Below are 24207 nucleotides of genomic sequence, written 5' to 3'. Positions count from 1 at the left end.
TTCAGGTGGCTTCGACTGCACGTCCTGGCACCCCTCAGCCAGCGTGGTGGCGGTGGGAGTTGTGGTTCTACACAGTGGAGGGTGCCGGCTTGGCGAACAGGCTTTGCACTCTCTGTAAATGTCTGGCCCTCAGAAGGCTGGATTTGATTTTGATCTCTTCTCTGCATTTTTGGGAGAAAAGAATTACTTGTTTTCGTGTATCGCTTGTGGAGGGAGTTCAGCCCTGCACGCTGGAGTCCAACGCATTCCTGTCTAGGCCTCGTGGTTTCCAGCTGAAACTCATTCGAGTCCCTCTAGCAGTTTTGTGCCAGACAACATGAGCCAGCCAAGTGCCAACTACCGCTTCCCGTGTGTTTGCCATCTAGCTACCTGTAGCTGGTGATAATTGGCATTTTAAAAAGCCAGCCCCCATTCCTTCCTCCTCCTGCATGCAGATAGTCCATGATGTTTGGAATGATAGACACGGGCTTCACCGGCTGCATCTGGCAATTGTAAACTGCTGAACAGAATAAACTTTAATGATCCACCACTTTCTAGACAAATAAGCCGATTAAAATTCTCATGTGCATTCATCTTTCTGTGCCAAGCAGAGATCAGTAAGAAATATAATTATCCTGTTCAGCTGGGGTGGAGGAGAGGCAAGACAGACATCACTGAGAACCCCGAAGGATGAGCAGTACTCAGCAATGGCTTGTCAAGGACCTGTGGGGTCTGTTGCATGTGGGGAGGTGGGCGTTAGATGGGGCAGGGAGTGGCGAGAGTCCTGAAACGATAGTGGGGTTATCGTCAGTTGCTGGAGCACCGAAACCCTTGCCAGAGGTGAGTGGAGCTCAGCACACGTGGACACCTGGCCTGAATCATTTCCGGCATACCCACAGAGACTGCTGTGTCTTCTCAGCTTGCTTTGACGTGTGCGTGTGTCACTTGGTGAATCGCAGTCGCACAGCTGAGTAAATGGCCCGTGTGAGCAACAGGCAGCCTTAGCTCCTTGGGCCTGGCATGGCCTCCTTGAGGAGGAGCTGCTCTTTGTCTGGCTGAGTTCCTGGGATGATGCCCCTTCCCCAGACGCATGCAGGAGCTTTTCAAGAGGCTTCTGTTTCTCAGCACGGCTGCCATGCACGAGTGAATTGGCTCCCAAGCGGGCTCCCCTAAAGGGCTCCCGGGCAGCCGAGTGCCCTGGGAATGGGGCTGTTTGGTCTCGTATATTCCAAGCAGGATGGAGCAGTTAGTGATTGATGGGAGAAAGCAACAGCCCGCTCCCGACCAAATAGAAGCAAGGCGTACGGGCCGCTCTCTGTCTCCTGAGCCTGCGAGTCTCTCCGTTTTATCAGCTGACACAGTTCTGTATTACAAAACAGTTAAGTCTCAGGTGAATTGTTCTGACATAGACCCCAAAAAGTTTATCCTGAGCTGACGGTTCTGTGGCTGAATATTGCGCAGTGTTGCCTGTTCTGCTGCGTGGGCCAGCTGGGCTTGTCTGTGTGTGTGACCAGCCTGTGTGGGGGAGGAGGGTCCGTGCTAGGGAAGACGCAGGACGAAGGGGAGCAAGCCGGCTTTGTGGGCGTTGGGCCCCCCAGAATGTGAGTGTGCTCCAAGGCCAGCGCTTAGCTTGCGCTCGCCGGGGGCATCTGCCTGCACGGAGCCTTGGAGGGCAAACACGGGGCTAGGTGAGCTCTGGGCCCAGTGTGGCAAAAGTTGCAATTCAGTGGTTTTGAAACATGATTCTCCTCTCAGTCTTTCCTTTCCATCCTTCTCAAGTCCAATTAAACGCTAGTTGCTGGGTCAGGGGATTTGCATCAATGACAGGGGGAGCCTAGTGGAGAGAGTGGGTGGGAAGCCAGTTTGCCATGGGCCCTGCTCCTGCCTTGCTAACGCGCTGACGGTGTTCTCTCTCTTCTGCAACAGGCCCCTTACCCCTCTGGACAGAACGCTGCACCGACCACGCTGGTCTATCCGCAGGCCCCTCAGACGATGAGCACACAGCCTCAGACGCGCTCTCCGGTAAGGGAGCCCTTCCTTGCTTGCGCTTCGTGCCCAGCAGAGCCGGTGCACCGTGCACTCCGGCCCTCCGCCGGCCGCTCACCCGAGAAGACGGTGGGTGGAGAAACCCGCTCTGCTTCCAGATGGCACTGCCAATGTAGGGCGCTGGCCTCTGGGCTCCTTGCTCGTGGCCAGGGGATCCGTTCTGGCATTACCCTGTTCAGAGAAATCTTGATAGAGAGAGAGGGCAGAGAGTGAGAAGCAGGTCCTTCCAGTGCGGTGCCTGGTCTCCAGGAGCCCATCCGTCTCAGGACTGGGCTTTCTCCAGCCACATTGCATCGATCATGCTGCATTTTAAATACGTGGAGGTCTTTTGGTGCTGAGCACTTCGTTGTCACGTTGGACTTTGCAGAAGAGTAGTGGTGTGTGCTAGCCCCCGTCCTCTGCTCTTGCGGCCACCCGTGCTCTGAGTCCCCTTCTCTGAGGCCCTTGAAGACATGTTGCTCCACACCAGCTCACGTCAGAAGTGGAAGTGAAAAAGCCGTGCCCCCCCCCGCCCCAAGAGCGTATTCCGGTGGTGGCTGTTGTGATAGATGCTTGTACCGCAATCCTAACCCTCTGTCACGTCTTTCCCTTTCGGAATTCCCTCCTTTTGTTGGGAAAGGGGAGGCTTGGTTTCTGTAGCACCCCCAGGCATTGCCCGCTCTGATCAAACGCTCCCTCAGCTCCAGGCCTTTGCTGGATTCGTAGCTAGAAAGGGGCCTCCAGCTCTTTCTCTCCTCTCCTCACCCCAACCCGAGCCCTCCGGTGGGCCAGCGATACTGACAATGAGTGCTGGAAGGGACCCTCCCCCAGCACACCCTCCGTGTTAGGATGGGGACAGAGCAAGAGCGACCTGGCCATGGCTAGGATGAGAGAAGAGCTGCCTCCAGAGCCACGTCTCTAAACCAGTTTTCTTGACAGCCCGGCAGAGCAATGCCAATACATTGCCCAGACACCTGGAAGCGGAGGAAGGTTTTGGAACAGAGTCCGGTTTACAGGTCCTTGGCCGGAAGAGGCTGGATAAAATACTGCATTGTAAGCAATATAACAAACTGTACTCCTTCTTGCAGGCAGTTGTGCCCATGGCACTGTTTCAGTTTTGTTACCGTTTTTATTCTTTTTACCACATTGTTGACTGATCTACAGAAAAGCACTAATCTCTGCTCTTGGGAAAAAAGCTGGCGCATCCTGGCGTCTGCCGCATTACGTGGTCTTGGCTGTTTGGGGTCAGGCCCTTTGGGGGAGACAGGAAGGAATGGAGGCAGGCCTGCTGCAAAAGCCCTCCAAGACCAGTGTGGAAATCTGAGATTTTTCAGTTCCGGTTTGGGGTTTGCACTCAATTGGATTTGTCACTTGAGGGAAATTGATAGAAAACTGCCAAAACGGCAGGGATGCCTTGCTATTCCTGGAGGAAATTTTGGGACTGAAGCTGTCTCTGAGCCATCAGCCATTTTTCTGTGGTCATGAACAATTTTTTTGAGGTATTACCCTGCGTGCAATCTTTGCCATCATTTGCGTTCCGTGATTGTTACCACTCCATAACTAAAAATTGCTCACATAACATTTCATCTCCCCCCCCCAACCCCCCACCGGCAAGTCCAAAACAAATGCAAACTCGGCCGACTGAAAGCAGCTCTTGCATTTTGTTCTGGGTTTGGTGTCATCGGTTTCTCTTCCCCCTCCCTTTGTGGTGCTGAGGGGAGGCTTGGTCGAGGGGGAATGAGGGGCACGGCCCCCTGAGGCACAAGAGTCCCAGCTGATACAGCTGGTGGGCCCTGATCCGTTTTTGCACTTGATAACAGACCGTAACACTGCTCCTCCCCAGGGCCGCCCCGCTTACTCCATTCTATTTCTGCATTCAGGGGCCATTGGCAATTGCTCAGCCTCGGCCTGCTCAGCCTCCTTTGCAGCCCAGCGGTCTTCTTGTGATTTCCAGACACATTTTTAAGAAAAAAAAAAACTGACCCAGGGTTGATGCCCTGACTTGGACATCTGATTCAGTTTGCACCCTTCCTCCATTTTAAATCCCAACGGACTTTGTTTAAAGCAACCCGGCGAGCATGTAGTAAAACTGCTCGAGTGGGGCAAGGAACGCGCTGGCAGGTTCTCTTAAATGGCAAAGGCGCGTGTGTCCTCACTCCATCCTTAACCTGAAGCACAAAAGGCCTTGCCAATCATGAAGGGAAGGATTTGGGAACAAGAGCAGCGTCCAGCAGGCACCAATTGGAACTCGGGCTCTCTTCCTTGACCTCTTAAAAGAAAAAAAGAAATTATTTTTAATTTGGGCCAGCAGTGACTACAGTTTGTTCTGTTGCTTACAGTTACTAATCAAAAAGAGAGAAATGTTTTCAGGAGGAATCACGCAGCCAATAGCCAATGGTGACAAGTGCAAAATAGATTAGGGTACTTTTTCACTAACGTTGAAGTTTTGTTTATCTTCATTTAACTTTATTGACTACTGAGGCCTGTTTTCCCCTAATTTTATTAAGTTGCAAATATCTAGCTCCTATTTCTCAGCTCTTAGAAATTAGACTTCCTGTGGAACAGTGATAAGACAGGCGCTTCTGCTGTTTGGCTAATGGACACAGATTGTCTTGTAATGCTGTTTTTCTCTGCGGTCTGTTGGTGTGCTTTTTCTAGTTTTCTTGGCAGGTTTAGGGCTTTTATCCCTTCCCCAAAGCTAAGAGGCTTATCAGGTTAGACATATACTTCTCCCTTTCACCTGAGAGGCAGAGAAATAGCCACACCTTGTTTCTGTGCCAAAGAAGACTTGAGAAATAGTAGCCATGCCCTTGCTCTTAATCTCTGCATTCCTTCCTGGGAGAAGGGTCTGTAGAATTGCAGGGCTGAGAAGCAGCTCAGAAACGGTTTGTTTAGCCTTGTCAGATTCTTTGGGAAATTTTCCTAAATCTTTGAGGTGGACCACGGAGCCTTCAATAGGGAAATGGAATTTCCGCACTTGAGGAAGAAGGAAACAAGGGCCGTTTCGTGGGGATTGGAGACCACCATCTGTTCTGTAGGCCTGTAAACTAGAGAGTCTGCCTGGCAAAGCCTCTTTTTCTGTTTCTGGACGTTTCCTCTGGAGGCAAAAAAAAGTGACATAAGTGCCACTCAGTAAGGGCAGCAAGCATGTTGACTTCGCGTGCCTCTGGAAGACGGTGGCAGTAGGTCTGAAGGCAGTCCTAGTTACCTCGCTGTCCACCGACACCCCGTTTGCTCATTTTTGTACACTGACTCTACTCCCCGTTGCTTTCTTGTTCATAGCAGATGTTTGCAACTGCACAGAGCACAGTTACTGTGGTCCCCCCTTGCATGCGTTTGGGAGGAGGCCGGGAGCGAGCGGGCATAAGCAGGCCGTGCGTTGTTCCCACCCTTTACCTGCCCCATGCTCAGCTGCTCTGACTGTGCCGCAGGTTGGCATCTTTTCTTCTCCCCCATGTTTGGTCATTTCCCCCTCTGGAGGCTCCAGCAGTTGTGCCGGGGGGCGGGGGGGGGGGCTTTGAACTGAGAGAGAGCTCCGTGGCCAAGGTGGTGGCCATCCCAGGCCCCCGTGGTTTGCCTTCTGCACGTGGGCGTGCTTCCTGCAGACAGGGGCAGCCATCACGCACAGTCCCATCTTTTCCGGGCACGTCAGGCAAGGCTGATCCAACTTCCCTTCTTTTGCACGTGGCCTGCCAGTCAGTAGCCGGCTGGCCTCTCTCCCCTGCCCCTCCCCATGCGGGCTAATGACAAGTCCTTTCAGGGAGCCCCCCCCCCCAATTTCCTGAAAGCGCACTTTCCTCGCAGCAGTGTTGATCGGTGGGGTCTCGGGACCTGTCTGTCACTGTCCTGCAGCAGAGCATCGGCTGTGCAGTGTTCTCGTGGCCATTCCCCCCCCCCCTTGTGGGTTTATTTTGCATACAGTGTGACAGTTTTGCCTTCTGTTGTGGTGTTTCTGACTCTCTGTGCCTTTCCTTTTTGTGTTTTTGTTTCTCCCGCTTCTCCTTAGTTTGCAGCGGGGCCTCGACCTGCCCATCATCAGGTAAAGTATCCTTCTTGCCCCCTCATTCTCACCTCTCCTTCTGTTGCTCATCGGCTGGGGAAGCGGGGGGGGGGGTTGGCTGGCTGCCCTCTGCTGAGCCGAAGGGCTGCTGTTCGGACTGCTGAGCAGGCAGCCCGCGCCCAGGAGGCGGTGAGGCTTCAGCTTCTAACAGCTACTAATGTTGTTGCCTTTACTAATGACCCCACTAACAGTGCTCCAGGCTTACCCTGCCACACAGCTTTCCGACTGTTGGTTGTCTTGGGATCGTTGGTGTTTCCTAGAACTTCCTTGGCTGGAGGAGGTGGAGGGCTGTGCTCACATTGGCCGCCAGATGCTCCTGGGCACCTGGGAACATGGTCCTGCTCCTAAAGCCAGCTGCTGTTTTGCCAGCACTCCTGTACTTGGCATGCCGAGGGCTGCTCTTTCCCCAGCGACATCACGCCTCTGATGTAGGGTGTGCTTGAAGGGCCCCTTGGTTTGCTTACCGAGGAGAGCGGTGTGCAGAATTGGATTCTTGCATATGGAAGAGCTGGCTCAGCACGCCTGTGGTTTGAAGTCCAGGGCAACGCTTGGGAAGGGGTTGGTGCCTCTGTGTGGAGCCCCAGCGGATGGGCGGGCCTTCCTTAGTGGGCACTCAGGACTACCCCCTCGCCCGCTCCAGAAACCCTCGCCCTGCGATGCCCTTTCCCTCATCCCTCTGCAAGAATGGGGTGCCGGTGCATGGGGACCTGTCCTGCTGCTTTCCCAGCCTGTTGCTCCTCGGATGTCTCGAATTGCAGCCCTTGCTGTGCCTGGCCAGCCTGGCGGGCTGAGGAAGGCCGCCGTAGCGCAAGGGATGCCCTGGGCTTGTTTGGTCACATGGCGGGGTGGGGTGGGGTGGGGGGCAGCGTTCTTCCTCATCTTGCCTCGAAACCTAGGGAATGGGAGACCCCTTAAGTGCAGGGCTTGCTTGTTCTGTAATGCTCGTGCGTATCTTTCATTTGCCTGTTGCCCCCGTGCCACAGATCCCCAGGGAGGGACCGGCGGAGCAACTGCTGAGTCAATTGTGTAGAGAGATTGGGTGGGTGCAGTTCCTGGTCAGAGTGTGCTAGTGTTTTGGCCCCTTCAGTTTCCGTTGCTCGAAATGCCACAGCTTGTGCATGTGTGTGTGAGAGAGAGAGATGTGAAGGGTTCATGCGCTTGGTGGTGGAGAGTTAGCTGTGCTGACACCCAAGGGACTGATTGGCACATGCGGTGATGCAGGTGTGTTTCAAATGCTTAATTATGCTCCTGCTTTCGATCCCTTTCTGTCCGAGGGCTTGACAAGATTGCGTTTGGTGATGGCTTTGGAACTTGTATCTTGCCTCCAATGTGTAGGGCATGCAGTGGAATGCAAGCCTTTCTCAAAACAGCTAGGGTGGTCTTCACCCAAAATGGTGCTCCAGTGTTTGTGTTGCTGAGTGTTGGCTGAGTGTTGTCTTCTGGCGGTTTGTGGGAAACGTGAAGGCCAAGGGGTAAGGCACAGCCCCTGGGAGTCCACTGCAGATCCTGCACTTGGTGCCACTGCATCCCATGCCCAGGCTACAAACCTCGGGGGGCTCTGCGGGTACCATGTGGTACATTCTTAGGTGCTGTTTCCTCTAATTGTCCTGTTGTTAGGTGTTCAGGTTAGCATGATTCATGTGCTCTTAAGGGTAGAGACGACCTCTGCCCGGCGACCACGAGGCACTGTTGGGCTCATTCAGTGGTCTAAGTACGCCTTGAAGGCGGCGGGGGGGGGGGTGTCACTGCGCTTCTTTGGGGGGAGTTTGGCCCCAGCACTCCCCAGTGGTCCTGCTTTGGCTCCGGTGTCCCGCCTTTGATGGCGTCTGCTGCGACTTTTGCCCTGAGCCAGTTTCATCCTTAAATCTCCCCAGTTCAATTAGTGTTAAGTGTTTGCACGTTGATGTGCAACACGAAGCTGTTAGGGAACGACTGTCAGCTCCCCCACAGGGAGGAGCAGCGAGGGCTGTCGAGAGGAGGAGGGAGGGAAGGTGTGAAGCGCTGTGTTTCATCGGAGTGGTGCTTCCCCATCAGCCGGGAACGGTTGAAGCAGCTACCTTTTCGACAGACATTGACTCCTGCAGAACCGGGAGACCTCTTCCAGCAGCCCTCAGAATGTTCCGAATGCTTGAGCTGCAGCTGAGCAGATGCAGTGGGTCCTGCTGAGCCTCTTTATTGTGCGGTCTGCTGTGGGAGAATTCTTCCGCCCCTCTAGCAGGTGATACCCCCTGAAGCCATGGCAGTGCCTTTTCCTGGGGGACAGCGAGGAGCCCGGCTGCGCCAGTGAGCAGGGCAGCTCTGCCCTCCCAACCAGACCCTGGATGCTTACGGGGCAAATGCGGGAAAGTTCAGCTTCCTCCAGAGGCAACTGCTTTCGCTGGTTCCTTAGGAAAACCTCATGGTCTTTCCAGGGGGTGAGATGCCCACGAGGGATTGCCTCAGTGGACAAGGCCTGAATCCACCATGGCGATGAGATGAAGGGTTGGAAAGCTCGCTTTCGAGAGTAGTCAGTTCTTTCACTGGCATCAAGATGTTTGGAGCACCTCCTAGACAGAAGTCTTGGTCAGGACAAAGGATGAGGGAGCCTCTTCCCTGTGTCAAAGCCCTGACTGTTAACTCTCCTTTCAGACTGTTGAAGTGATCTGTAAACCCAAAGGGAACAAGGGTTCAGGGTATAGACAAAACTGCTCCAGCCTTTCCCTCCGTGAGGCTTCTCCACCTCCTCTCTTGCCACTATTCGAGTCAGTGACCTCTTGGAGCTGGGCATGGTCGCCCATTGTTTTGTGCCAGGCTTAGCCTGGAGTGCAGGGAATTCCCTCTTCAGGGTGCTGTATTGGGAGGAGGTCTCACCTGCGCTGTAGGAGACTGCAGCCTGGCTTGCTTGAGCAGGACTTGGCATGTCAGAACGCTCATTCTCAAACAGCCGGCCCTGATTCCTATCCCTCTTACTCGCATCGCTCCCTGTGTATCCTCCGCTAGTGCCCTTCTCTGGAAGGATGGATCGTCTCAGCCGTCGTGTTCAGCTTCTCTCTGGCTCGCTTCTTGCCCCCTTCCCTTCAGATCCCGAGGTGATTCACCAAGGGGGACCCGCGACAGGGGGCGTGCGGGCTGGCCCCAGCTCCATGCCTTGTTGCTGTGCATCCGCCACGATTTGATCCACGAGGAATTGGACAAAGCCTTTCAAATACCATCATAATGGTGATGACGCAGAAAGAAATGGCCGTTGTTTCTGCAACTGGGCTCTCCATGGCCTGCTGTGCTCACAGTTGTCTCGTCTACTAGCCTAACTTTCTTTGAATCATAGGATAATATAGTTGGAAAGGGCCCGCGAGGCCATTGGGTCCAGCCACCTGCGCAGTGCAGGACTCCAGGGTCAGGCATCCCCAACAGACGGCTGTCCAGCTGCATCGTGAATGCCTTCATGGTGGGAGAGCCCACAAACTCCCCGGGGCCTTTACTTCATTGCTGTGTTTCTCTAACTCTCGGGAACTTTTTCCTGTTGCCCTTCCAGAATCTGCTTCCTATAAACTGAGCCCATTCTTCCATGTCCTGTACTCCGGAAGGATCGAGGAGAACTGTCCTCTGGAAGACATTTTTTAAGTACTTGCCCAGAGTGCTATCATACCTCCTTTTACTCTTCCCTGCCGAAGGCTAAACATGCCCCGTTCACTCAGTTCCTCTCCCTGGGCTTTCCGTCTGTGCCCAGGGCATCCTTGTTGCTCTCTTCTGAGCTTTTTCCAGTTTACCTGCATCTTTCTTCTCCTGTGGTGTCCTGAGCTTGATGCAGGACTCAAGAGGAGGCCTAACCAGTGCTGTGCAGCTGGGGACCAGTACGTCACATGATTTGGAGCTGTGACCGATGTCAGTGCAGCCCAAAAGAGCAGTTGCTTTCCTAAAATCCAGGGGACACTTTTGGCTCCCTTTGGCTTTGGCTTCTTTGAGAGTCAAGAATTCACGTATGACACGGTCATTTCCCCCCGAGTTCTCGTAACAGCCACTAGATCATTCCTGTTGGTTAAAAGTCAAGGATAGCTGATCCTCTCGATCCTTCCTTTAGTTTCTGAGGAAGAAGTTACCAGTCGCACAGGCCAGGTATTCCTTGAAGGTGTCGTGTTTGACAGGATTTGTCTCCCAACAGATAGTCAGGAAAATGGAAGTCGCCTGTTAATACTTATTTACACTACAATATTGTATTGTGCCTTTTTGAAACCTTGGCAGTATGCTTTCCAGAAGCTTCATCCTTATCTTCTCCTTGACTGGATGGGAGAAGATGGGAGACGCCTGCCGCCGTGGTCCTTTTATTCCTCGCTACTCTGATTGCAATCCAGATGCTCTTGATAGTACTATTCATCTCATCCTCCTGTATTTCTGTGCAGAGATATGTATCTTTAATATATAGCATTACTTTGCCCCCCTTTCTGTTCCTTCTATTTTTCTTGAACAAGTTATATCTTTCAGTTACTGAATTCTAGTCATGGGAGTCATTTCCCGAAGTTTCAGTCATACCTTTCAAGTTATGTTCACCCTCCGTCTATTAAGATTCCACGTTTCTGCGGTTAGTTCTCCATATTCTGGACATTACTACTTAAACATGGGAGACTACGTGCCTTATTCAGCTGCTCAGCCGTCGGTTAGGGATACGTTAACTTGGGAGTCCTGCACTGAGCTGACCTTTCCGGCCTCTCCTGGCCCTGCTGCTTTCTGCTGCTGTTCCTTGCAGGTGCCTCCACGAGAGAGTCTTTCCTGCTTATCCCACTTGCCTTGCAATTTTGCCTCACTGCTTGTATTGGAATGGCCTGCGCTTTGCCTTGGCTTCCCTGAAGATCGACAGCAGCATCCTACTAGGTTACAAGGAGGAAAAGAATGGCTAGGGGCCTCCTCCTTCAGCCCCCTCCCCTGTTGGCGCTCCCTCTTTAGTCCCTCTGCTGGCTGGCTGGCTGGCTTGCTTGCTTGCTTGCTTGCTGGGGGCTTGGTTGCCTCCACAGCTCCTGTCCTGGCTGGGGCAGCTGCTCTGCCCTGCTCTGCTCTGCTCAGCTAGGAGCCAAGAAGCAGCGTTGTGATGGCGTGTTGAGGTGTTTGCAGCTGGGATTAGTCCAAGGGCGGTGGCTCGATGGTGGAGCGCCTCTTTGGCCCTTGGAAGGTGCCGGGGGCACCCGCAGCCTCTCCAGGTGGGGCTAAGAAAGAATCCTGTCCGGAACCCTGGAGAGACACTGCTCTCCTTCCGTCTAGACTGGCAGCCGCCAGCTACTGGCAAGCCTGTCCTTTTGGTGATCAATATGGCTATCACTGTCAGTCGATTGCTTTGGAGGATCCGCTTCTGGGGCTCTGGCCCATCTCTACTTCTGTTCTACACCTGCCCTACCTGGAATTTCACTTGTGTGTACTTCAGCTCCTCAGAGACCTGTGCCCATGGCGGCCCCCCAGCTCCAACCTCTTTCTTGTGGTTCCCTGGCATTTGGGCAAATGTTTTCCTCACTGTAAAGGCTTAGCTATAGGCAGCCAGCACTTTAAGTTAAATTATGCAGGTCTTTTTGGGATTTTGACCTCACCCCCCCTGCCTTTTGCATTCAACCCCACACACCCCAAAGCTTCTCTGAAAGGGACTCTAAGCTGAAACAAGTCTCGTACTGGGGGATGGACCCGAGGAAGGATAGAACAGTTAGCCAGGACAAGAAATGTTTCTCATGGTCATTTCTGCTGAGACTTACACAGTTGTTGTTGTTGTTGTTTAAACAAAATAACACTTGATTCTCGGAGAAAAGGCAATTTAAGAAAGCACTGGCTTGTTGCCTGGTGGTGACTCAGGCCAAAGGAAGAGTCCTTTGTACCAACTCAAGGGCAGCCAACTAGAAAAGGAGCTGGCTGGAGGGGTCTTAGGTTGCATGCTGGATCCCGTCCCCTTCGTGGTTGACCTGTCAGCTGTTCCATTGGCTTTCTTTCTATTTCCTGCTGCTTTCTTGCTTCGTTGTTGAAGGGAGGATTCAGACCCATCCAGGTAATGTTGACTACTGGTTCTGCATGGCCTGACTGTCTCTTGATCTCACCCCATTAATGACCGGGTTTGTTCATGCCTGACGCACCATCTTGCACACTGAAGTTGAGGTTGAGGGCCTTCATGACTGGGGATGCTGCCCCCCAACCCTGGAGCTCCCTGGCCACCAGGACTTGAAGAGCAATAATTGAGATCCAGAAAGGGGTTGCCACCGTTTTAAACTGCAAAGAGAATGAACACGCTTACTTGCAGTGAAAAAAGATAGACGAAGGTAAGTGTGGAGATGGCCCAAATTGCATCCCGCTTCGAAACTTTAGTGCAGCCATTCAGTGACTTGGCAACCCCTCGATCAAACTGGCCTCCTTCAAACTGGCAGCCCACTTAAAGAAAGACATCTCTCACCCATCGCTTATGTTCAGAGCAGGACCCTCCTAGGCACAGAGAGCTAGCGCAGAGACCCACTTTTCATGCCCTCCATATCGCTCCGGGGTGCTGGGCCTTGCGAGTCAGACGACTGATCGAAAGCGGGCTGCCCAGGTGTGGATGGGGTGCATGGTGCGCCCCTCTAAGCCAGAAGGACCGCCACCACTGCCGCCGCTGCGACCTCCTGCTCCTGCAGGAAACGGCTGGCTGAACCATCGGGCTCTCCGCTTCCCTCCCCCAGTTTTTTCAGAGGCCTCAGATCCAGCCTCCAAGAGCAACAATCCAGAACAGCAGCCCTTCCATCCGCCCTGGCGCACAGACGCCCACGGCCGTCTACCAAGCCAATCCGCACATCATGATGGTGAACCACCTTCCTATGCCGTATCCGATGCCTCAGGGGCCCCAGTACTGTATACCGCAGGTAACGTCGCAGCACCCCCTTCCAGAAGGGTTCTTTCGGGGCGTCAGCATCAGAGGGTGCGGGAGAAGAGGAGGCGGGAGAGGGCTTGGAGGAAAGCGGGGGGCCCGGCTGCTTTTCAGCTGGACTGGTGATGGAGAGGGAGACACATCCACAGGTGCCTGCAAGCTGTCGCCACAGCGTGCCCTCTTGCGACTCTGTCGAACAGCCACAAATGGCCATAAATGCCCAGCGCCCGCACACTCTTGGTCTTTTCTCGAGACTCTAGAAAGGGAGTTTTAACTCCTGGCTCAACAAGGGAGAGGATCGGGTTGGGAGCAGCTCCGAGGCGGCTGTGCGGCCTCAGCTCCCAGCATGTGCGGCGTGTTTGTCTTTCATCGATGACTTCTGACTCAGTCCTTCCTCCGAGGGGCCCAGGATGGTCTCCCGCTCCTTCTTTGCATCATCCTCACAGCAGCTGTGTGGGGAGGGGGACTGAGCAGGTTGCCAGCCCGTGATTTTGGCTGCCTGTCAGCTTTCCCTCCCTGCTGCCTTCAGGGTGGGGAGCGTTGTGGAACCGCACCCAGGGTGCCCTCGCCCCGCGGGCAGTGGGGTCGCAGGCCGGCTGCCTCTGTCCGTGTTTGGCTGTGCTTTGGCCACGGCAAGTGGCAGAGCCCCACTGCCCGCCCTTTTCTGCTCAGCCTTCATCTCCCAGGCGAAGTGCCAGGTGTGCCCTTCAGAGGGTGGAGAGGACTGTGACTCGGAACCAGTTTCCCCGCTAGCCAGGGACGTTGGCGCTTCCCCCGCCCACCTGCCCACCACGCTCCCTCAACCCCCTGTCCTGTTTCTCCCGCAGTATCGCCACAGCGGCCCTCCTTACGTTGGGCCCCCACAACAGTACCCTGTCCAGCCGCCAGGGCCGGGCCCGTTCTACCCGGGGCCGGGGCCGGGAGAATTCCCCAATGCCTACGGTAAGACGGGGTTGGGCCGCGGTGGGTGGGCAGCGGGGGGAGGGGCCACTGGGCGAAAGCCCCCTGCCCCGCAGGCGGGCCTCTTCCCTGCCTGGGCCCACGGTGGGCTTCCTGGATCCATCTCCCTTGCTTTCATACTCTGACTCTGGTCATTGGGCAGTGCAGAAGCACGAATGAGGACCCCCGCCGGGGCCTTACCTGAAAACGAACGGCTCCCAGAGCGTGGGAATCCCGGGGCCCGTGCATCGAGCAGCTGCTCACAGCTTGTTCGGAGCGGTTTGCCCTGCCCCGTCCGTTGCTCCTCGTGAGCGCCACGGAGAGCGGGCAGAGACGTCTCCCAGGGCACCGCGGTCCTGGCCACCCCTGCGAGGAATTTGCTCTCCCTCCTCTTGGAGGCCCTGCCAGTGGGGTGGGGAGATGGGTGGGTGCCGGGTGGGGTGGGGTGGCACACCTGGCGTGTGTCCCTCACTGCAGCCGACGAGCCCGCGGGTTTCCTCCCCCACAGGAGCACCGTTCTATCCCAGCCAGCCGGTGTACCAGTCAGCGCCCCTCATAGTGCCTACGCAGCAGCAGCAGCCCCTCCCGCCAGCCAAGCGTGAGAAGAAGACGGTGAGGAGCCAAGTGGGGCTGTGCCGGCGTCGGAAGGGAGGCCAAGCGCGGGGAGGCCGCCTGCCGGAGGCTGTGCTCTGGCTGCTCTCGAGCAGCCCCCATTCAGCGGGATGCGAAGCGGCGGTGTGGAAATCCTCTCGGGCTGAGGGCGAATTGCGTCCTGGAGGCGCTCTGGGGCCTCCTCCCACTCGTGGGCCGGGCAGGCCAGAGGCCCCAGGGGGTGGGGAGAAGAGTGCAGAGCATACCTGGGCGCTGCAGCTTGCCACTCTCCCAATCGGCCTGAAGGGAAGGGGAGTGGGGAGGGACTGCGCAGAGCCCAGAAAATCACCCTGCAGTTGGCAGCTGGGGCAGAGGAGGTGAGGCCCTTGGGGGCTCCAGGAGGCTGCAGTGGGAGCCCAGGCCGAGGCTGCCCACCCTGGGGGGAAAGCAGCACCGCACAGATGCTCGGAGGCACCTTGGGCAGGATCCTGCCAATGTTTTCAAAAGAACAGGGCGCTCCTCTTGTACGAGGAGCGCAGGGTACTCAGGTGGTACCTTGCCGTGGCCAGAAGAGAGAGGTGGGAGAGGCTGCCAGCCAGATCCTCTTGGAGCCGTGTGGGACTAGCAGCTGCTTGAGCTCTGAGACCAGAGGGGTGCACTTGGGGCGTAAGCCGAGCGTGTCAGCCGCCCCGGGGATAATCTGAGCGGCGTGGCTCAGGCATGTTGTTCTGCTCTCTCCAGATCCGCATCCGCGATCCAAACCAAGGGGGCAAAGACATCACAGAGGAAATTATGTCTGGCGGAGGGAGCAGGAACCCCACGCCGCCCACGATCAGGCCCACCTCCACGCCCACACCTCCCCAGGTAACCGTGTGGAGGCTCTTGCTGGCGCAGATCCTCCGCTGTGGGCGCCTTGTGAATCTCTGTGCTCCGGCGGCCTCGTCCTTGTGCTTCCCCGTCTCACTCGTGGCTCGCGAATGTCGAGGCTGGCCGAGCGCCCGTCGTGGCGTTGTGGGCGACGAAGCGTGGGCCACGTTTGAGCCAGGGTGCGCGTGCTTTTTGCTGCGACGAGCTTGCGACTCGGCGCGGAGCAGGGCTGAGGAGCGGGTGGCCCGCTGGCGATGTTGCGGTGCGTCTCGCTGCCCGTGCCATCGGCTGCGTCTGGCGTGGGATGCGCTCCCCTCTCCCGTGTGGAGCTTTGGAAGAGCGTTGAGGCGGCGCTTTCCTGCTTGTCTCGGGCCCTCCACACGTTGCTGCGGACTGTGCGGCGTGTGTTGCGGCTGGCCTTTTCGTTGAGCGGGGGCCTCTTCCGTGGCTCTGGGTGGAAGCTGCGTCACGGGCCGAGCTGAGAGAGATCGTGTGCTTGATCGCACCGTTCACGGGTGTCAGGGACTCGCATGCTGCCTCGGCTTCGTGGGGAAGCGGCCCCAAAGGGGCACTGTCTGGGAGGCTGTGCCGCGCCCCCGAGGCCAGAGGCAGCGTGCCCGCGTGCAGCAGTCGTGGGGGGCATGAGCAGCGGTGGCTTCCCCCTGTGGCCCGCCATCGGCTGAGCACTGCACCAGAGAGGCCTTCGTCCTCCTGCTTGACTGAACGCTTTGAACCCGAAAGACACCTTGTGGCGGATCTTAAGTAACAAAGACGCTGTGTGTGGGGAAAAAGCGAGCCCAGCGCAGGCCTCCACACACGTGTCAGGCAAGACCACGGGGGACGTGGCGTGTCCGCAGGCTGGTGCTTCCGTCGCCATGGCAGTGGCGCCACGCAAAGCGCCCTTGGGGGTGCTGTTCGGAATTGCAGTGCCTGCACAGGATTGGCCCCTCCGGCAGCCGTCCGCCTAACCCCTGGCGATGGTGGGTCTTGCGGCAGGGCCACTGGGCAACGCTCCCCTCGTTCGTCCACTAGCTGAGTTGGTTGCTAAGGAATATGGCACAGTTCTGGCCCAGTGCATTTTTAACTACATTACTATTATCATTGTTACTGTTATTGCTATTAGCATCATTTTGGTTCCTAGAAACTTGCTTTTCCAGTGAAGTGCTTCAAAGAGCTTTCAATTAAACTCTGTTAATTTTTAAATCATTTGGTGTTGAGGTAGGCTTTTCCTGTCACTGTCCGGATATTTGAGATCTGTGGAATTGCATGGAGAGCAGATGTGTATTAAAAACTGTGCTGTTCTGTCTTTTCTAGCTGCTGTTAATAGTAATTGTCTCTCTCCCCCCGCCCCCTTCCTGCTGCTTTTTTCCTTCCTTCCCCATGTGCTTTTTTTTTTAACTGTATTTTATTTCTTCGTTTTACTTCCTTTCCTTTTGTCTTTCTTTCCAATCTGACTTTTTCCTGCCCCTACTCGCTCGCTTGTATTCCATGTTGCTAGTTTTTATGTTCGCACGCTCATTATCACCCTGTTTTGTACTTCAAATCGCAGCAGCTGTCCAGCCAGGTCCCAGAGCACAGCCCTGTCGTGTACGGGACTGTGGAAAGCTCTCCTCTCACTGCCAGCAGCCCCGTCGCTGTGACTAGTGACCAGAAGCAAGGTGGGTGGCTGGCGCTCTTGCCCCGTGCTTGAAAGGTGTCTGCCCGGTGCGCACAGAATGCTTCGCCCATGGTGTGTGCTACTGGATTCTGGGCTGTCATGGGGTACAGTGGCAGCTGCACTCACAAACCATGGTTTGTTCAACAAGTAACCCAGAAAGAGGAGCCCTGGGTGGTCGTTGGCTTGTGGACTCTGGGTACTTTAAACAGCGGGTTGTGGTTGCAGGCTGCAGAGGCGGCCGGCAAGGGCAGGAAAAGGAAACCCCAGACAGCCACTGCACGGGTCCTGCTGCAGCCACTCCTCGGCGGTTGGAACGCAGGAGGCGAGTAGGTGAAGGAGGAGTAAATGAATGGCGAAAGAGGGAGACACATACCACAGCTGGTTTTGGTCGTTTGCCTGAAAGGCCGTGAATCAGGCAACCCACCGTGGGAGAGTTAAATAATTTGGGGATTAGAGCCATGTGATCCATGCTGCTGGGTGGTGAGCTAATTTTAGAGGGTCGGCTTTAGGCCTTCCTCCGCAATAGGGGAGTGGTGAGAAGGTGACCTGGCATGCCCAGACGCTAAGTGGAGGGAAGCAGTCTGTTTGGCGCTGCCGAAAGCCACCGCCCAAGGCCACGTGCACGCACGGACGCACAGCTGCTGGAGCCAGCAGTGGCTTCCGCTCAGTGTGGCTGCGGCAGAAGTGGGCGAAGAGTGCGGCAGGCGACCTCTTGCGGAAAAGTAACGCTCCGTCTTCCGGGATACCTCAGAAGGATTGCGCTGAATCTGAAATCGGGTGACCTGCGAACGTCCCGGGTGCTGCTGCCGAAGACTCAGGGTCTCAAGAAGGACCCTTCTCCAGCTCCTTCTGCGGCACGCCGGGGGCCGGGCAGGAGCCGCCACTGGGGCTGTGCCGCTGCTGCAGCTCCGTGTTGTGGGTACTGGCCCCACTGGCCACGCAGAGCTTGGAGACCTGCGATGAGGAGGTGCTGGCGAGCACGAGCAAAGACGGGCCTTCCTTCTCTCTCTCCTCTCCTCAAGGAGAGTGGGTGAGGAGGGAGTTCCGTCAGCCCAGGCAGTGCCGCCACCGTTTTTCGCGGCAGCGGCAGATGCAGGAGGGCCTCGTGTGCCCGTGGAAGGCCACCTCTGTCCCCTGGGCTGTTTGTTGTGTACCCCAGTCCTCAGGAGACAACAAAGCTCCCCTTGCCCCTAGATCTCAGTGAGAGGAGACATTGGCGGCCCCCACCCAGCCCTCGGTGGGGGTGGGTTCAACCCTTGGAGAAGCCTGTTGGGACAGCCTGTGTTAAAGGGCTTCAGGAATTCTTTGGCAATTTGCAAATGCGTCTGGTTGGAAAATCAAGTGCCACCGCAGCAGCTTTGACAAAGAAGCCCCTGCTCTTTCCCATGCCTCTGTTAGTACTTAGAAAGAGACCTGTTTCTCTTGAGCTGCCCTTCTGAGATGGGAGTCCTCCTGGCAGCCAGGCCCATGTCCCTTGCGGGGCCTGCCTGTGCGGCATTCCAGCCAGATCACGACCTCGGAATTCCCGTGCTGGCACGGCAGAGATTTCGGGGCAGTGCCCCCTTTCGTGCTGTAGCATGCAGCTTTTTCAAACCGCACTGGCTGACAATACCCATGATCCCCAGGCAGCATCGGCATTGGCTGTGCCAGCTGAGCCTGCTCGAAGCTGTAGCCCGAGGCTCCCAGAGGGCAGCAGGTTGCCAGAGGCAACAAGAAGTCTGGTCAGCACGCCTGCCTGCCTCTGTGCCAGGGCAGGGCAGGGCAGGGCGTTGCTGCTGGTCCTTCTGCCCCGCAAGCAGCCGCCTCCCTGAGATGGGGGTCTCCTGATAAGGCAGCAGAATGCGCAGGGGGGTTGCCGACAGCGGGCTCAGGGGGCAGGGGCTGTTGCACGAGGAGCCCTGTGGGGCACGGCCGGCACTCCGGGTGTACGGGAATCGTAGTCCCAACCGCCTGGCCGTTGTCTGCTGCCGGGTTGGAGCGCACCTGGGAGGAGGTTCAGAAGAGGCAAGTGGCTTTTTTGACGCTGCTTTTTTCCTTTTCCCCAGAAGAGAAGCCTAAAGCAGACCCAGTATTAAAATCTCCTTCCCCTGCCCTCAGACCAGAGCCTAGTGGAGAGAGAAAAGATCAAATGGGCCCGACAGCGGAGACCCCCGCCACCATGGAGACCGCTCTGGAGCTTCCTCTCTCTGCTTTGTCCTCCCCTGTCGCAGCCGCCGCCGCCACCGCCGCTCCTAGTAAATCGCCGCTTGCGACAGACTCGGAGGACGGATGTGAACTCACTTCCTCGAAGCAGGACGCTGCCCCGCTGCTGAGCGCTGCGCCCTGCATGGAACGGGCCGCCTGTCCCCCGACAGAGGAGGCCACTGCCAGTATATGCAGGGAGTCCCCTGGAATGGTCCCCAATCATCTTCAAGTGACTGCTAGTACTAATCTAATTCATGAACTCAATGGAGTTGGCGAAAGGGCGACTGTTAGTGACAGCGTCGTGGACCCGGATCAAGAGGAGGTGCTCGTGCCGCTGGCCGTGGAGCCAGAGAGCCTGGAAGCCGCTCCGGCCGAAGCGGAGAGCACACTGCCTTCGGCGCCTGCCGCTCTTCCCGCGGCTCTGTCCCCCCCTCCGTCTCCCCCTCCGGCACCTCCCAGTCCTCCCCTTCCTGTCGCCGCCGCCGCCGCTGCTGTTACCACTACCAGCCCCCTTCCTCCTCCGTCTCCTCCTCTCCTGCCACCTGGCACCCCGCCAGCTCCTCAGGGGGATTTGGAAGGAGAGGAGGCCGCAAGAACTGCTCCTGGGGAAGACGCCCAGGAAGCCCTCGCTCAAGGAGAGTTGGAGGTGGATGGACGGCCGGAGGAGAATGAGGAGACTCAGGGCTTGAATGCAGTGCAGGGCCCTGGAGCAGGTAGGCCTTTGGTGCTCTTCGTGCGGGTACCTCCCTCTCACTGACCCCTGCCGCGGAGCCCGGGCCCGGGCCACCCTTGCAGGCATGCCTCTGTGCTCACCCAGTAAGGTTTTGTGAGTGGGAGCTGCCAAGGTAATTCTCACTGGCCCTAATCTCTGCATTTCAGTCCCCTGGTATGTGTCCCTCTGCCCTGCCTCCCCCCCGCATATCTTGATAAGTCGGCCAATTTGAGAATACTACCACACGGATCTGAAGGAGCAGGCAGTGTTCATGGAAGCTTCTGCCAGAATAAATGGGTTCATCTTGAAGGCTCCAAGGTGCTTCCGCCTTAAAGCAGGATGGTGATCTTCAGCAGGTTTCATTGTTTCTATAACATAATCTGTTGGCTTCGGGAGAATTCAGTGTGGAATAGACAGGAGGATGTTTGGGATTACCAGTGCTTCTTTCCGTCACTGATGATCAGGCACCAGGTTTCTGCCCCTGATCAAATAGAGAGACTTGGGTGACTAGCAGTCTTTGGATGGCTATAATTTCGAAATTTTCCTTCTGTCTCAACCTTCTCTTTTTAATTGGAATGTATTGATCATTTGTGTGAGAAAGAGGCACTCCTTGGTTTCTGGCCCATTTTTTTGCCCAGTTTCTTCATCCTCCCTTTAGGGGCAAGCCATCTATTTACTTCAGCTGTGTGCTTTTTTTAAAGCAAAGTAGATATGAGCATCGCTTGCAGGTGATGCCGAATGCAGAATTCACTTCCAACCACCCTAACGCCTAAAAGGCTCACTGTTTGTGTGAGGAGTGTCTTCTTATCAGTGTGATCCTCCCTTCAGTGAGCGCATCTTTCTCACAGTTTGCTCCTCTCCCTCCTGCAGCAAAAACAAGGCAGTCTTGTGGCCCCTTAAAGATCCCCTCCCCTTTCCTCATTTCCTGCAGTTGTACAATTTTGCCTAAAGCTCTACTCTTTGGGAAGTTTGTTGCAGAGAGCGAGAGTGCTTAGTGGGAGAATGAGGCGGCAGAAGCCTTGGAGGCGAGGGCGGGCAGGGCATGTGGGGAGACCTGGCGGGTTGGCGAGGACTTGGCCTCCTCTAGTTCTAAGCCACTCCCAGCAGGACTTTGTGGAAATCGAAAGTTGGCAGCCTGTGTCTCTGCTCTGGGCGTTTCTAGAAGGGTTACAGGGAGCAGTGTGCCTCCAGCCAGTGCAGCCATTTACCTGGAGTGAACTGGATTTTGCCCGTGCCCTTCCAGCCGGGCAGATGCTTTTGTGCCAGCGGATGAAACAGGCAACGTGCTGAGCAGGCTAGCGGCTCCCTCGGCCTCTTTGCTGCCGAAAGGATCTGGGAAGGACAGGTGTGTCCTCGTGGGACAGCGCTTCCCCCAGGCAGCATCCAGAGGCCGCCTCCGATCGGGACTCGCTGAACCGAGCGGCACGAAGGGATTGCCTGGATCCCGCTTCCCACATAACGAACGCTGCCGGAAACGTTCCCTGCCCATCTGTGCCTCACGCGGAACTGGCCCTCCCTGCAGCGCCTTCCTGCTGCTGGTGTTCCAGCCCCGCCGGGAGCAGCCGCTGAGGTGTGATCTTGTTCCCTCGTGCAGAGGGAGAGGCGTAGCAGCGGACATGGTGGTCTGCCAGGGGCACGTCAAGACGCCCCACTCCCCACTGAGAGTCCCCAGCAGGCAGCAGTCCCTGGAGGGGGACCGGGCCCTCGGCGCGCTGCTACGTACAGCGGCTGGGCTGTGCTGGGCTTACTGAATTGCAGCGGGGAGGATATGGCGGCGCTTTTCAGGAGCCTGAAGGGGGGACCCCAGAAGAGGGCTGCAGCCCGCTCCCATAATCCCAGATGAGAGGGGCCCAAAGCAGTGGGATGAAGCTGCAGGAAGGCAGATTTCAGTGAGCAGAAGAAGACTCTCCTGATGATCTGACTGCTAAGACCATGGAAGCATTTGCCTCGGGGTGGTGGGACCTCTGTCCTTGGAAATACTCGAGCAGAGCCTGGCCGACCATCTGGCGGGGGGCTTTAAATGGGATCCCTGCGCTGAGCAGCCCCTTCCAGCTCCAGGTTTCTAGGAAGTTGTCCAGGTTTTGTGTGAGCTCTGCAGAAGGAAGAGCGCAAGGGGAACGGTGGCCCCTCTCAGGTGTCCGCAGTTGCACGGGGTGGGTGGGAAGGGGCACAGGACCGGTGGGCCAGCACGTTGCGAGGGATGGGAAGGGGGCGGAAGGGAGCCTCTGTGTGCAGCCACAGCCAGGCAAAGCGGGCTGCTTTTGGAGCCAAGAGCCACAGAACGTGGAGGTCAGCGGCCACATGACCCCCTCCTTCACAGTGCCCTTCCAGGGGGTGTGTGCTGGGGAGGGATCCGGCCTGCAGCCTGGCCCAGTTTCGGTCCCGTTTCTGCGCATGAGATTTTGCCAGACCGAGGCACTGGCACACCTCAGGAGGCTCTCGCCTGCCCTCCCGCTGCAAATCCGTGCCCATTAAAACAGAAGCCGTATTAATTTCCTGCTGCCGAAATCGGCCTGGTGACCCACGTAGGGCCGCGAAGCGCTCGGTCTCGGCAGGAGGCTGCCGCTGGAGCAGAGCCCTGTCTGTGGGCCCACACTCCTGCGTTGCAAAGAGCAGCCATCTTGCTCTGGCCGCTGGATTGCATCCCTGCGAGAGATGCTGGCGGCGCGGGGCAGCGCGAGGCTTGCGAGCCCGCCGCCCCTGGAAGCGCTGCGCCTGCGGAGCGGCCGTGGTGGAGCTGAGGCGCCCTGCCTGCCGCCCGGTCAGCACGGCCCCTCCCTCCGAGAGCCCTCCGGCTCTGATCGGGAGCCGGCTCCATTGTCTGCAGCCGATCCGGGAGCACAGGACCTGCCGCCACTGCTAGGGGACAAGGAGGAGCAGGCGGCTGGTGAGAACGGAGCAGCTCCCCTGCCCTGCCCTGCCCTGCCGGCCTGCTGGGAGCCCCCCCTCCCCCAGGTGTCCACCTGGAGGGGGCTTCCACTTCCTCTGGGGGCTGCCCTGTGTGGCAGCCAGGCTATGGTGCTATTCAAGGCTCCAGCTTGGCCACAGGCCCCCCTAAAAGCCTTTCACGAGCAGTCCTGCTGGGGAGCGGAGGGGAAGAAGCCCCCAGAAAGGGGGCCCTGCTCCAGTGGGGAAGGCCACGTGCAGCATCCGTGGCGTGACCTTTCGTGACGGAGCAGCGTGCCCGGTCCTGCTCTCTGCGCTTAATGGGGGCGCGGGCGGGTCAGAGAGGGCGTGAGGCCGGGCTTTGTGGCACCAGGTTCCTTCCCATGGATAAGCGTGGTTGATTGTCTAGGTGAACTTGGGGACTTTTTCGCTTCGAATGTGTGCCCCCCCCCCCCAAATAGCAGGGATTGGATGGCGATTGGCTCTTGATTGCTAAAGCGTCAGCCCAGTGTGCGTTTTGCTGGTAGGGGAGATGAGGCCACAGGTGAAAAAAAGCATGTGCTGCTTTAGTGTTCTTCCTCGCTCACGGATAACGAAGCTCGCCGCCGCGTCCCCTCCCCAGTTTCTGTTGAGTCTAAATGTTGTAGTTAGAAGGGGCTGGGAAAGTCAGTGAAGTGCATTCAGCCCGTTGGACTTTGGTGATCAAGAGGGGCTGGTGCTGGGTTGCCATTTCCCTGGAAGTTCCCACTGCGACCCACAGACCAGCGTGGCGAGGGGCCAGCCGTGCCGCAGGTGCCGCTCTGGAGAGCTGCTTCCTGCCCAGCCCTGCTTTGCGTGCTGCTGACCGTGTCCTGAGCTGGTGATGGACTCTGAGCCCAGGGTGGCCTCTGGGGGGCGGGGGGGGGGGCACACGTGCCGCAGCCTGTGGCAGTTCTGCCTCGTTCAGGCATTCTGTCCACGCGAGAAGTGGAAAGGTCTGGACATGGAAAGGAAAGGAAAGGAAAGGTCTGGACATGGGGAGAATGTCCCACAGGAGGGTAGTTGAGGCAGCCGGTGGCAGGCAGCAGCCTCCAGGATCAGCGGCGGTTTCCCTGAAGGCGGCTTGCTGGGAAGGCTGCCGAAGGAGGGGCTGTGGCCTGCAGGCCTCGTCGGGGCCTCTGCCCAGCAGGCTGGCCACTGCATGGCGTGCACTGCAGCGGGGTGGCCCAGTGTCTCCCGGGGGTGTTTGGAGGTGATGCTTTGCCTGGTCTCCCCCCACCCCCACTCCACTCCCCTTGCCAAGCAACCTCCACAGCGCCATCAACATTTTTGTCGTGTTCTTGGGCCATCTTTGTCCAGGCTGCTGCCCCTCACTCAGGATCTCTGCTTTCTGGGTCCACCCCCTTCTACAAGATATTTCTGTGAACAAAACTGCAACCCCTCAGCATATTCTGGGATGCTTGGAGCGTGCCCCGTTTTTACTCTCT

At 56.9% G+C, this 24207-nt stretch overlaps 1 protein-coding gene across 15 annotated transcripts in view; it reads left to right on the top strand.

The window, feature by feature from the left end:
• Window positions 1-24207, top strand: part of EIF4G3 (eukaryotic translation initiation factor 4 gamma 3) — a 73005-nt gene that overhangs the window by 30172 nt on the left and 18626 nt on the right. For 8 of the 15 annotated variants that reach the window (XM_044421240.1, XM_044421242.1, XM_044421241.1 and 5 more), the window contains 9 exons: window positions 1906-2001; window positions 2944-3057; window positions 6011-6043; window positions 12721-12900; window positions 13733-13847; window positions 14353-14456; window positions 15177-15299; window positions 16852-16960; window positions 19005-19856. In XM_044421240.1, coding sequence (XP_044277175.1) covers window positions 1906-2001; window positions 2944-3057; window positions 6011-6043; window positions 12721-12900; window positions 13733-13847; window positions 14353-14456; window positions 15177-15299; window positions 16852-16960; window positions 19005-19856 — 1726 coding nt within the window. The remainder of the gene's footprint in view (window positions 1-1905; window positions 2002-2943; window positions 3058-6010; window positions 6044-12720; window positions 12901-13732; window positions 13848-14352; window positions 14457-15176; window positions 15300-16851; window positions 16961-19004; window positions 19857-24207) is intronic. The other 7 variants (XM_044421237.1, XM_044421233.1, XM_044421238.1 and 4 more) reach the window with 5 other exon arrangements.

Source organism: Varanus komodoensis, unplaced genomic scaffold (assembly GCF_004798865.1).
Source record: "Varanus komodoensis strain SLA01 unplaced genomic scaffold, ASM479886v1 scaffold116, whole genome shotgun sequence".
NCBI lineage: Eukaryota > Metazoa > Chordata > Lepidosauria > Squamata > Varanidae > Varanus > Varanus komodoensis.
Note: the sequence above shows the minus strand (reverse complement) of the source record. Positions and strands in the feature narration are given on the sequence as shown.